The sequence below is a fragment of the Akebia trifoliata genome, chromosome 7, assembly GCF_017979445.1.
Source record: "Akebia trifoliata isolate Shusen 1 chromosome 7, ASM1797944v1, whole genome shotgun sequence".
NCBI lineage: Eukaryota > Viridiplantae > Streptophyta > Magnoliopsida > Ranunculales > Lardizabalaceae > Akebia > Akebia trifoliata.
Window position 1 is genome coordinate 33,819,403 of NC_141381.1, and position 13,547 is coordinate 33,832,949.

Genomic DNA, 13,547 nt, shown 5'->3' on the forward strand with positions numbered 1-13,547 from the left:
GATATTTTGTGCCAAACATTCAAGTGTCTGTAATATTGTAACAATAAAATTAGATTAACGACATCTTCACATGATGGTGTGTATGTTCGTAAATGAGGTTTTTTTGAGATACGAGTAAAATGCATCTATGGACACGTGCATGCCACCATGTCAAAGTGTCCCCCATGTGTCCCCGCTGAGGTCACTCCAGCACGACTGAAAAAATTATCATGTAACGTGGAGTTTTATATGACGACAAATAATAAAGTTGGATGAATATATCCACCAAAATCAGTTCCATTGCTAATTTCAATTTCAATAAGCAGAGTTATGAAAATGTCCAACTAATAGAGTTTATGATGATTGATGTGGCATGTAGGTCCACCAGAGAGAGAGAGAGAGAGGATAGGAACAGAGATTTGCTGTTACAAAGCTTCTGTGTTAAGGTGCCGAACCAATGACATGACACCACGACGCCACGTGTATTGAAAAACAGAAAGAGTGATTGGTTGCAATGAAAATCAATAGGATTGGAAATTTTATGTAATGTACATTTTCTCCATCAAAATAGTAGACGGTCCAGATAAGAGGAAAAAAAAATCAGATTTTCCTCTGTCCTTAGAGGGATTGGTACAGTTTTTTAGAGATACAAATTTCTTCATGAATGTTTGATGGTGGAGAAATTAGAAGAAGTAAATTGTTTTCCCAACGCAAGAATTCATTTCAATTTCAATAAAAAGAGAGAGAGAGAGAGAGTTGTTTATTTCACAGAAAATCTCACCATTTGGTGGATTGTTATCGATCGAGAATTCGAGATTGGTTGGTCCAAGTCGAAGGAAGCATTACTAGTACTAGTATCGAGTTCTTCACTTCAATTCAGGTAAAACTCCCAGGTCAGATCTTCGTCTTCAAACTCGGATTGGATTGATTTTTGTTTTTGTTTTTAGGGAGTTATGTCCATGAGCCCTACAAAACCCAGCTCTATGGACTTGAGATTAAGTGGGGTTTCATGAATTAGGTTTTGATTGATATCTCGTCAGTATTGGAATCAATCAGGCTTCAGTCGTCGTTTTAGTTATATTTTTTTCAAATGGATGAATAACTGTGTTAATTTGAAATGAGCCGTTCTCCTTCATTTGCACTGAAGCCACCACCAGAGCTACCCAATTCTAAGTTTGACCCACAAGCTCTGAGGCGATGGGTTGTCGCCTTCTGTATAATTAGATTCGATCTTGAACAAGGTCAGGTCATCGAGGAGTGTTACCCCTCCGGTTCTCTCACTCGAGATGAGGAGGAACTTCAGATTGCATTTACTTCTTTCCCCGATTCAGTCTCCCAACACCACAATCGTTCCAGTATCCACGATTGCATCTTCTTTTTCCGCTTTCCAACTACAAGCCGAAGCAGAATCAGCAGTAGCAGCAGCAATGCCAATAATAAGTCCAAATCAGAATTGGCTGAGGAGGAGGAGGAGGAGAGGGCACTCCGAGTTCAAGGATGCAATAATACTAGTAATGGTTCAAGATACTTGTACGGCTATGTATTCAATAGGCAAAGACAGGATGAGAGGTTAAAGAGAGGTGGTGAACAGAAGTCTGTGGTAATCTTGTCTCATAGTCCTTTCACCAATGTTTTCAGACCCTTGTTACAAATATTAGGTCCCTTGTATTTCGACATTGGTAAGAAAGCTCTAGAGTATATGGCTTCTTATGTATCAATGTGGCCTTCTCCACTACTTGGTCAATTGCTCCAACTTCCTATAGGGAATGCTACTATGAAAGTCAACCTTCCACCTCCTCATAGTTTCTCATTGGAGGAGGAACAAGAGGAGATATTTTCCAATGACTCTGTCTCCTCCTCAATGGCTCCATTTCTTCCTACCAATCAGTACGTCCCACAAGGTTTATTTCATGATGCAGATATTTTTGCTACATTCAGAGGCCTTCTTTTGCAGCTTTGGATGCTTTGGGAGCTCTTGGTTATTGGTGAACCTATTCTTATAATAGCACCAACCCCTCCCCAGTGTTGTGAAGCTGTTTCTAGCCTTGTTAGTTTGGTCGCTCCCCTCCTTTGTAGTATCGACTTTCGCCCATACTTTACCATCCATGACCCAGATTTTGCCCGTCTCAACTCACTCAATGAAGGTGATCCTTTCCCTCCCATGCTACTGGGCGTCACAAACCTATTCTTCCTAAAGGCTCTTCGAAGTATCCCACACATTGTTTCGGTTGGTAGCCCTTCTCCTAATTCAACCAGGCTTCCCCTTCCTTCTAGGTCGTCCTTTACTGGAAGAAATTTTACTAGGCCCGAAGGATTTGGATTTCAACGACTTTCATTGAACAAATTTTCTCCTTCAAACCTGTTAAATGCTGTGAAGTTGCGCAGAGATGGTCCTCTTTGTTTGATGACGGGACATAAGGAAGCCATTTGGAGCACCTACACTGCAACAACCAAGCCAGACACTAGTATCTTGAATAGGCTAATTGATGCAGGGATGTCCCCAAGGGTTGAGGAATCAATGTCAGTTGTTAACAATGAGATCTTGCGTCGACACTTCTTGGAACTGACCACCAACTTCCTTGCCCCTTTTGGTCCATACTTGAGAGCTACTACACCTTCTGAAGGAACTTCACCTTTCATTGATCCTCCTCCTCTACCTCCATTTAGTGCTGATGAATTCCTTCAGACCTTGTCAGCAAGAGGTCCTGGGAAGTTCTTATCTAAGAGGATGAGAGGTAACTGGCTCGACCTATACAGGTAATGTCTGCTAACTGCTTGTACAATTCTTTTTTCTTTTCTTTCTTTTGCTATTAGATTCAAAATTGTGGTTGATAGGTTCCACGACTGAATTGCAATTATTATGTGTGTGTGTGTGTGTCTTGTCTTCCCTTCTCTCAGGCGCTTTTTGAAAGGAAGTAATTTTATGCCATGGTTCCAAAGGAGGCGTGCTGTTGCTGAACAAGAACAACATAGGTTGTGGAGGCAGGCAAGAATAAGGACTGAGATACAACAATTTATATCAAAACTGTCTGAATTGGAAATTGTTGATTCTTTTAATGCTATCGAGAAACATCTTCTTGGAGAAATACAGGTAAAATAGTCTGTTCTTTTTTCCTGTAAAGTTTTTCATAAACTTGTTCTTAATTATTTAATCAATCATATTTGTGGTAACACTGATGAATATCTAGCAAAGCTGTGTGGCACAAACATAGGTAGCAAGAATTTAGGTGCAGGCTTTCTTCAGTAAGAATACTGGCACCCCACTTCCAAATTTGTATGGTTCAAAAGCAGAAAGATCACTCTGCTCATGATATCAAGCATGCACAAAATTCGTTGATTGTTAGCTTGACCTATCAATTTCCACTATGGCTCTATCTTGATCTAGTCCAAGACACTGAAAATATACCAGCTTTTATGCCTATATGCTTTCACAGAAATCTGGAATTGATATTTGTCAACTCCGCTCGGGATGAGTGCTTCTTCAACCAGTGACCATACAACAAAGACGAGTAAGGAAGAAGACGATGTTGATGTTCTAATATTGAATACATCCGACTAGGAATGTAACAGTAATAAAGACATTGTATATTGTTGCGATAAAGGATTGATTATTTACTGAAGATTTCTTGGATGAGGATCTTGTCGTTGACATTGTTGGGGGCTCTCCCTTACACCTTTCTTATCATGCTGAACCTATCATTAATAGTGAACCCACCTATGCTAGAGAATATTCCATGCTATCCTTCTATTTGTTGTTTTCTTCTTTTGGGTCCAGTTAGTTACAAAAATCCTTCTACCTGATGCCAATCATTCTCCTCATACCTGTAGGTATTATTTTCCTTTTAATCTTGTTGTTAATCCATTGCAGCAGGCTGGAAAGGGGAGTGCAGAGTCTCTGTTAGCATGCCAAAAACTGAAGGGGGATCTGCAAGCAGTGTTCAATGTGCTTCCCAAGGACATGCAGCAGCTTTTACTTCTCAACCCACAAAGAGCAGCGCTTCTACAAGGTAGCCTCGAATTGGCAAAACTTCCTGGGCGTACTTCCACGAAAATTGGGCTCATTTCTTCTAGTTCACCTCGGTAGGTAGAACCAAAGTGCGGTGGCCTCCAATAAGAGAAGAGGAAAGGGTCCTCTCTTTCTTGGTTCTGAAAAAACAGCTACCACCATTTCATTATCTACATTGTCCCAGACAGAGTGCACAGGAATTGGTACAACTATTGATCCGTGGACATTCATTTTTCGAGGTTCAAAGGGGCCTCTACTTTTCTCTGATATTTTATTACCTACTTAACTTGTGATATTTACTGGTCATCTCTGAGAATCCTCACTAACTGCTAGGTCAAAAAAATGATCAGTCAAGGAGTATGTATGATTCTGAATTTGTTTATTGCTGCTGTTCACGTTCTTTCAATGTTTTTGTTTGTGTAAGAGACATTTGCCAATTTGAAGAAATTTAAGGTCTTACTCTCTAAATTAACTAATGCATTCATTCAATTTTCCTTGTGTGGACTTGGATATTGCAGTATTGATTGTATGACTTTGAGCGCAGAAGGTTTGCTTTTGGTAAGTCTCCAATGCCACATGGAATTAAATGTAAAATTATTGTGGGAAAAAACCCTATCATACCCTTTTGGAACTTGTTTGGATGATGCATACGAAATCAATATAATTATTTTAGAAGCATACTTGCACTTTTTAAATAAGTTTTCTATTATAAACTAATTAATAATAAGAAAATGGGTGTAGAAAGAAAAATAAGAAACTCCCCTGATCTCAAAAAATTGTTAAAAATGAATGTGTAAAAGAAAATTTTGATTTTTCATAATTTAAATATCATGAAGCCTGAAGGAATGAAGGATAAGTAAACCATTTAATGATATGCCAATTTTGCTACTTTACATGATGAATAACACCAAACCTATTTTGGCCTCATTTACGTTAACAACAGCTGTTATGGTGTTGTACATATTTTCTGTTTTTCATTTTTTATGCTGATAGGGTGTTCTACGGTATCCTACTTTTTACGCCCTGCCACAACAACTAGGCAGATCTAATAAAATCACAGATGGAGAGCTTTGATCTCATGATCCTAGGGAGCACACCCAAACTTGATCCATATGTTACATTTAAATAGATTTTTAATCTGGTTTTTCAACTTTTAAGTCCATGTTTTGAGGCACTAATAAATAATACTAGTTATTAAAAAAAAACTGCTAATTTTTTAATAATACTATAACACAAGTACGGCAATATTGCAATGTAACTTTGAGGTCATAGGTTCATGTCCAACTTACCCACACAAAATAAATTGCATGAATTTATGTCTTTCAAAGTTTGGCCAAATACATTTTTTGTAATGGAAAAATCACATGCCAAATGGCAATCGAGTATAATTCTCAAACTAGCTAATAATGGTCTACAATTGTTCATTTTGTTAAACCCTTCTGAGTCAGAAACTTGCATTGTGAAATGATTTAATATATGAATCAAGAAGAAGTAGCAACACTCAAAAGTCCCCAAGTCCTCACAGCCTTGTGCTCTCTATTATTTAGGGACATCCCAGCTGACTCTGAAAATGAAGCAAAAAAGTGTTAAAAATCACCTTTTACGTCTAAATAACATTACATGCAAGTGATACATGGGCAAAAAATTTGAGATGTTAGCTGGCATGTCATGTGTAACCCCCCTCTAGTGTTTCCAATTCGGCGCAGATTGGAAGTTCACCACCCCAACCATAAACAACAGATAACTCGCCTATGTGAGACCACATAGGAGATATAGAGTCAAACAACGATTTCTAACGTGGAAGGTATTAGTGATATCCATATCTTTAATAAAAACAGCTGATTCTGAAACTTTAAACCCAGAAATTGTCAATTTACCCACAAGGATAGAAACTTTTAAATGACCTGCATTATGTTGAGAATGATCTCTATAGCAAGGAGATCGTCCCTTGACTAATTGACATGTGGGCTCCATATAAATGTCTCATTCAACATGCCAAAAGTGTTGTTGTTTTAGCCCCATTCGAATATTCTCACCCTATTAAATTAGCACTCAACACTTGGGATAAGGTGTAGAAGATGGTGATCTTAAAGTGGGGGAGTTCTGGTATTTTCAATTGGTAATAAACATTTTATTCAACCCCCATTTAGAAGGAATGTACAAGTTGAGAGTTCTAAAATGGTGAGAGGAAGACCCAAAAGAATGTTAATTGAGATGAGGAAAGCAGATATGAACCATCTTTCAATAACGAAAGACATGGATCTGAACAAAATTTAATGGATGAACAATGGATCCCATATCTTTGAATTAGGGCTTCCATGATGACTAATCAACATTTTTTTTTGTGAAGGAATTGATGATCAATTTGATGAGGCTGGAATATTGAATGGGCTGATTGTTAGTGAGAGATCTCCACCGTGAGATCATCATCACCAATCACCTCAAAAGTGGAGTTCTAGTCAAAAGTAAAAATGGATGGCCCATATTTTTCAATTTCCTCGCACATGCTGTTAGAAGTTTTGTAAAGAGCTGATTTTGTGAGGGTAATCTCCATTATGGGATCACTTAACCAAAAATCATCCCTTGATTCATCTCCATGAGACCCCATAAGTGTGTGTGTCAAATTTGTTCTTACGTATATATAAAATGAGTAAAGAAGATGAATTGCAGTAGAGAGAAGATTTGAAGATGCATGCTGTAACAGAAGATATATTATAGAGTGAAAATCAACCCAAACTTAGGTTGGGAAAGAAGCTCTCCTCTTGACTCTTCAAATAGATGTGGCGTATGAAAGACATATATATAAGGGTATATGAAGTGTTGGTACTCACAACTAGCAGATTCCTGACATCATGGTTCAACAGTTGAGAGGAAAGATTGGATACCAAAAACCAGAAAAAGAACTCCACCCGACAGTGCAACCTGCATCAAGTTGGATATAACTTTTATTGTACAAATTAACATTACCCATGCATCAAAAAAGAAAAAATGGTACAAATTAACACAGGTTGTGACTCTGGGGGGGCGGGGAGTAGATGCATATTACATCGCTTACCATTTTCTCAGATATCTGAGATGCCAAACTCTTTCCACCAAGAACAGCTGCAGTAGTGCAAAATGCTTGACCTCTGCATCAAAATTAGAGACACGTGTAATCAGCGTCCACGTAACTATGGTGCCTTTAGTACCAAATATGGCAGGAAATTACTCTATTCCATCACAGTACAGTACACTTTTTATAGTGATATGAGATGGATGGTACATGGTATACATATTTTCAATCCAGGGTGTGAAAATGTTACGCCACACTTCCACCACCACCCGAAACTCAATACAATGGTAATAACCTTTTGACAAATCCCTCATTCCCCAAAGAAAAGATAGGGATCAAAAATCAATGTGCAGGATCATGGTTATCGATCTGGACAGCTAAAATGTGGGGCAATTTAATTCATGAAACCAAGGTTCATATTGTTTGGACAACATCCAATAGGAGTTTTCTATTAGAAAGATCCTCACTATTTGCAATCAATGGACAAGGCTGGCATTGAGTGGATGATAAAGATCATCGAAGTGGTTCGAATTTTGGGTAGTGGGTGAATAAAAGGGGGGGCTAATCATTTGACCACTCTAATCTGTTGATTATCTCTGCCTCAACCACACTTGCTATATCTTCACTATCACAGCATATACTCTTCCATAGAAATAGTTTCTCTCTTGAGAAAATCCCCTAGTAGAGGCTTAAAAAGTCCCTACAACACTGCCACTTTTGCCTGCTCTCAACTGAAAAATTACCCCACTATAGGAAGTTCCTTAGCAGCTAAAAGTCCTGTATTAAAAGTTCTCTGGCTCATAAAAATCCTTGTCCAAGGGAAGCTCCAGCAACCAAAACTTTTCACCTAGTAGTCGGTTTCATAGGAGGGAAAAGAACGAAAATGACAAAAAGTTCACAAAAAATCCATCATTTTAGTTAAAACTGGCATATGTATGGATGCACTTGGGCTTAGACTCATAGCTCAGTTAGTTTGACACATTGAAAAACAACTTTGAGGTCGTGGGTTCAAGTCCAGCTTACCTATCAGAAGAAAAAAAATGTACGTATACACTTCAGGGATAGTAATGGTAGCCTGTGAATTACAGGTGGAGCAAACTTTCAACATGGATATATAAATGAAAGGATATAGAAAAGCATACATGATTCCACCAAGAACCACGCCTAACGGATTTTCATCTGCGGCCAGACCAATTGTAGCTAGCTAAAATGACAGTTAGGTTTAGTCAGTTGAGACAAAGCAAGATAACTGTGATACACAGAATAAATGCAGATATCTGTTGTGCTGTTTACCTGGCTCTTGTCACCCCACTCTCCAAAGAATGTGATAGAAAATGCCTGCAAAATGGGCATATGAGTACAAGACATGATGGATAAATTATTAGTGTCTTTGGCATTTGAACCAAATATGTATAAGAATTACTACCTTCAAAAAGATAGGCGAGAAGAACTGTGTAAGAAATGGCCTCTTCTGCTTTTTCAAATCATCATCTGCCTGAAAGACATAAAATGATTAGATTAAAAGACTTGCCAGAAAATTTTCAGTCAAAGTCATTGTGTGGAATATCAATTGGATGATCACACCACATGATGACATTACCATCATCAACATCATGATCATCATCAATGCCTTATCCCAAAAATTTGGAGTTGGCTGAATGAAAATCCTGTTCCTCCATTCAGTTCTTTCTAAAGCTGTCTTTTGCTTGTTTGTTTTTTTAATTTTATTGGAAAAGGGTTAGTGGTTTGCAAGGCAGCGGTGGATTTTCAAGGGGGTTTTGCATACTCATTACCTCAATACACATTCTTTGGGTCTTCCTCCTCCTCTTTAGAAGTTAGAACTTTCAACTTGCACATTCTATCTAATTGGGGCTGTCATCGGCTTCATTACACATGCCCAAACCATCTCAATCGACTCTTTCTTAGTTTAGCACTATCTGGGCTGCTCCTACATTTTCACGGATGTGTTCAATGTTATCTTTTTTTGTCTTTCCACTCATCCACCACTGGATCCCCATCTCTCTACTACACTCAATTTATACACATTGTGATAGCACTTTCAAGTTTGTACTCAATCTAGTATTAACTTATAGCATGATGATGCCATAGCCCTGGTGCAATGTTCATACAATCACAGTTGAAAGTTTTGTTCCATTTTGGAATATTTCAGCTAAACATTCTGGTTTGTTGACATATCAAAACAAAACATTGCAAAATTACAAATGTATTGCAATGTTTCAGAATGTTTAGCAAAACATACCTGAATATAGTGGTTTGCATAGAAAAAATATTTTACTGAAATAGTATGTTTTGGTACATTTCCCAAAAATATGCTGAAATGTATTGAATGAAATTTGTAGACACTAAATTAAGCATTAAACAAATTTTGTAACTTCTAAGATTTACCTAATCAAATAGAAAAATATATTTATAACATTATAATGCATCAAATGCAATGTTTCAAAGTTCTTGTGTTTGTTTTGGAATGTTTCGAACCTTCTATAATTTCCAATGAGAAAAAGGTCATTTTTTTTACTTCCAAACCCTTAAAACTACTTTTATATATTTATTTATGAATAAAAACTAAAAATTAATTTATTTAAAGAAAACGTCTGAAAACATTCCAAATGTTTCAGTTTCATTTTGTTCCGTTCAATTTTTCGAAAATCAAAATAACAGAACAATATGAGATTTTAAACCTTGCATGTTATACCACCTCAAACCAACTGTTGCTGAAGAAGTGTAAATCATTGCTTAAAGAGAGATGGGGATAGAGAAATATCAAAATAAATTATATGTTCTTGAGCTAACCTTGGAACCTGCTTTGGCTACTCCTGTATTGGCCTTGAAATCAACATCCTAAACACCCCACAAAAGCAGAGTTAAAACAGGTTATAAAAATAATGTAGGATAAGGCGTAAACAAGAAGTACCAACCAATTTTGCTTCAACTTCAGCCAACTCTTCAGACTCGCTGTTGGATGTCACAGAAGTAGCAGTTGGTACCATGCAGAAAAGGAATCAAAATAGGGGAGGGAAATGAAGATGAAAAAGAGAAGTGTGTACACACAAAAGAGATGAATTTCAAGAATGAGATGAGAAAGAAAACACACCCTTCTTCAGTGAACCCCTCCCAAAGAGACCAAAGCCCAAAAGCAAGGAACAACAAGGTTGTTATGTGATGAGTCCATTTGCGGGAAATCTGCGTTATCATATCCTCATCTCAACAATGAAAAAGGTGTAGGAACAAAATCAACAGGAAGGTTAAATAAAATTCATCTTAAAAAACTTTGGATTCCTGCAAAGTGCAAACTGGCCATATACTGTATCATAACTGATTTAGTTAACTCAGTGGGTCCACAAAAACTGAGGTTAGTTATATGATGAAGATAAAATTCCATGGAAAATAATATTGGAAAAGGCTTCATCAAGTTACTGTATTCGAAAAAAGAAATTGGTCCAATTGTTTGTTGACATGTATTAAAAAGAAGCTAGGCTGTTACATGATGAACAGGACATAGGTTTTGTCGCATATTCTTTTATATGAAACTTCCACTTTTAAAGATACTTTACCTATCTCTATCTCATTAAGCTTTTCCTTTTTCCCAATCTACCAAACCTATGATGCCAGATACAGACACTGAAGGAAACAAGATCGCAACTCCTTATTACACAAAATTCAGAACACAAATATGACTATGATTCTCCCATTCTAGATTTTGATAACATGTATCAATGTTTAGTGTTTTGTTAAGATGAGTATCATTTCTTGGTTTTATGTCGTGTCGATGCAAGGAAATTTTAATATTAAAAAGTTACTTATAGTAGTATTTGTTGCAAGATAATATTTCTATATATTTGTTAGAAAAATAAACAAAGGCACAACTAAGAAGTGATAGGAAAGTATCATATAAGGTAATCATACAGTATATTGGCATGTTACAGTAGGAATTTTTACAAGATACCACTTATATAAACATTTGCTGGAAAAATAACCAAAGGTATTGTCGAAGTATTGAAGTGCCACAGTACCAAACTCAATATCCATCAGCAGCCACTCTTAAAAGATGATTAATTCTTCTTTTTTATGGTTTTCCAGAACAAAGAAAAAAGTATTTTTGTTACTCATGCCAAGTATCAAGATCCTCTTTTGGCAAAAAGTTTACTCGAGCCACTTATCATAAAGATTTATTTTGCCTAGTATTTAGGACATCTTACACAACATGTTTCCCTAAAAAACACAAAATGTAACATGTTTTGGCATTTCTCTAATAAAGCTTCCATTATTAATAATATAGAATTTTTTTTTTTATTTTTAGAAGTAATAATATAGAAATTAATATCCCACACAATAACTGGATATGATATGTTTAACAAGAATCTCAATCTACAAAAAAAAATCCTTGAATCGACCACTTATTTAAAAAAAAAAATTAATAGATTGTTTTGCCTGAGAACTAATACTTCTCACATGTCATTAGTTGAAAGCTTACCAGATTTGGGGCTGCCCAACCAACAAGAGCAGAGAGAATAGTCATTACCTGCAATTGACCAACAATTTTTGCAATCATGAAACTTCGAAGAAATTAGATTTAGAGAACAAACAAACATGAAGAACAAAGATGGATGAGGCATACTTACAATCAAAGCTGCTAAGCAACCAGCTAAGACAAGCCTCCGTGGATGGCGCATTGCCAGGATCTGAAGAGCATTCATCATCGTGTCCAGATTAAGTACTCAAAAATGAGTTCTAGATGTAGTAGTCTCAATGTTATTATTTCGTCTAAATGTTTTAGATTTTCTACTGTGTGTGTGTGTTGACTTGAGGGAAATAGCAATCAACAGTAGTAAAGAGTTATTATTTTCTAGCCTTGAGCAAATAGATTTGTCACAAGAGGAGGGAAGAGGTGATGTCTACACATATATGATATAACCATGTACATTTTGCTTGTGATGGAGTTGAATAAAGTTCTTGAGAGATTGTTGTTGCAATTTGCAATTTTACATTGAGGCTTGATTCTCTCAAGAATGTTTCAATCATAGTATGGTTTCATGATGTAAGTTCTTTACACAAATTGAGACCCATGCATTTGGATGCCACTAGTTTACACTTTACATTTCCCCTAAAATACACCCAAAAGGGGCTTGGTGCCAATTCTACAAAACATAGGCACTGTTAGGATCGCCATCTCACCTCAGAGAAAGTCCTATTTAGTGGGGTAAGCAATCTCAAAATAAAAGTTGTTTGGTCAAACATTTAAGAAACAAAATTATTCATAAAAGAACTCAATTAGGTGAAAATGTTAGTTTCATGTTAAAGGGAAAGGAATTTTTTTTTTCTTTTCACAAGTTCAGTGAATAGTTATAGAACAAAAATGCCAACAAAAAATGAAATCCTACTCTTAACCATCTACGCTTGTTGATGGTGATGGAACCACCAAGGTGAGGCAGAAATAATAACAGTTTTGCATTAATGAGAATCTGAACAGATTTAATGAAAAATGCATTTTTCAATATATCATTTTAAACTTCTTTTTTTCATAACAAACTGACCCCTAATCTTTACAAGAACTCTATATTGTTGTATTATTTTATCATAACAATATTCTTTGAAAAATGGTGATCCAAATGGGATGGTAAATTTTTTTCCCTAACGTCCTATTATCATTTAAAGATAAATTTAATCTTTCAAAGGGCTCTATAACAGATCCAAAAGACATTGAATGTAACATAATTATAGGATGAATATAAAATGAAAAAGACAAGAGAATAGAAGATTAGCAGAGTCGAGCTAGTTTAAGATGGCTGATCTATTAAAATTTCAAATGAACATTAAAAAATTAAAAAAAGTTCATTTATAGAGCAAATCCTAAATTAACTCAATTCAAGTCTAAATCAAATACTTAATCTTATTCAGCAAAACAAATCTTACTAACACAAATCCAAGCCTAACTTATTATATTATTGCACTCCCCCCTTCTACTAATTGTTATATATTTAACAATAAGTCACTTACAAAGCAATCAACCAAAACATAAATCACCAAAACCCAAAAAAAAAAAAAAAAAAGTTCAGTCCCAATCAGATATATATACTTACTGCAGCTGCGAAAAAGGTCTTGTCTCCAATCTCAGAAAGCACTGTCATAGCCAGGGACTTTGTGAAACCCTAATCACATATTAATCATTAAGAAGAATACACACAAAACTTCAGAATTATTTAAATGAGAGAGAAAAAAAAAAGAGAGGTAGTTTTGTCTCCATTCAGAAGAGAAGGTGAATGAGTTGCTTAAGAGACTCGCTACCTGTAGGACCGACGAACTCATGTTTGCTAAAATGCAGAGAAGAGCAGAGACAGAGAGAATTTAAGATGAATTCAGTTTCCCTCACGAGTCAATGCTCTGACTCTGATTCGAACGATTTCCGATTTTCTGTATCAGTCCACGAACAAGAGAACGAACGAAGGGCTTTGGGCGATGCGTGATTGGTGGTTGGTTATCAATTTAAAAAAG

The 13,547-nt window shown here is 36.2% G+C and overlaps 2 protein-coding genes across 4 annotated transcripts; one reads left to right on the forward strand and one right to left on the reverse strand.

Moving 5' to 3' along the window:
* The first annotated feature begins 547 nt into the window (after positions 1-547).
* Positions 548-4,461, forward strand: LOC147399312 (polarity axis stabilization protein). 3 transcript variants are annotated; one of them, XM_086448826.1, is made up of 4 exons: positions 548-859; positions 927-2,736; positions 2,878-3,070; positions 3,848-4,461. In XM_086448826.1, exons 2-4 carry the CDS (start codon positions 1,097-1,099, stop codon positions 4,061-4,063), a joined length of 2,049 nt encoding a protein of 682 aa, XP_086304952.1. In that variant the 5' UTR covers positions 548-859; positions 927-1,096; the 3' UTR covers positions 4,064-4,461. The 3 variants fall into 3 exon arrangements, with proteins under 3 accessions (XP_086304952.1, XP_086304951.1, XP_086304953.1); XM_086448825.1 differs by having other exon boundaries at positions 548-2,736; XM_086448827.1 differs by having other exon boundaries at positions 549-2,736; positions 3,851-4,461.
* Positions 4,462-5,258: 797 nt separating this feature from the next.
* LOC147399313 (GDT1-like protein 4) lies at positions 5,259-13,547 on the reverse strand. The gene is made up of 13 exons (XM_086448829.1): positions 13,341-13,547; positions 13,136-13,204; positions 11,678-11,737; positions 11,530-11,577; positions 10,150-10,238; positions 9,974-10,010; positions 9,849-9,896; positions 8,464-8,532; positions 8,331-8,375; positions 8,180-8,241; positions 7,041-7,113; positions 6,817-6,907; positions 5,259-5,549 (listed from the first exon to the last, which is right to left on the reverse strand). The coding sequence occupies exons 1-12, from the start codon at positions 13,359-13,361 to the stop codon at positions 6,836-6,838; spliced, it is 693 nt and encodes a 230-aa protein (XP_086304955.1). The 5' UTR covers positions 13,362-13,547; the 3' UTR covers positions 5,259-5,549; positions 6,817-6,835.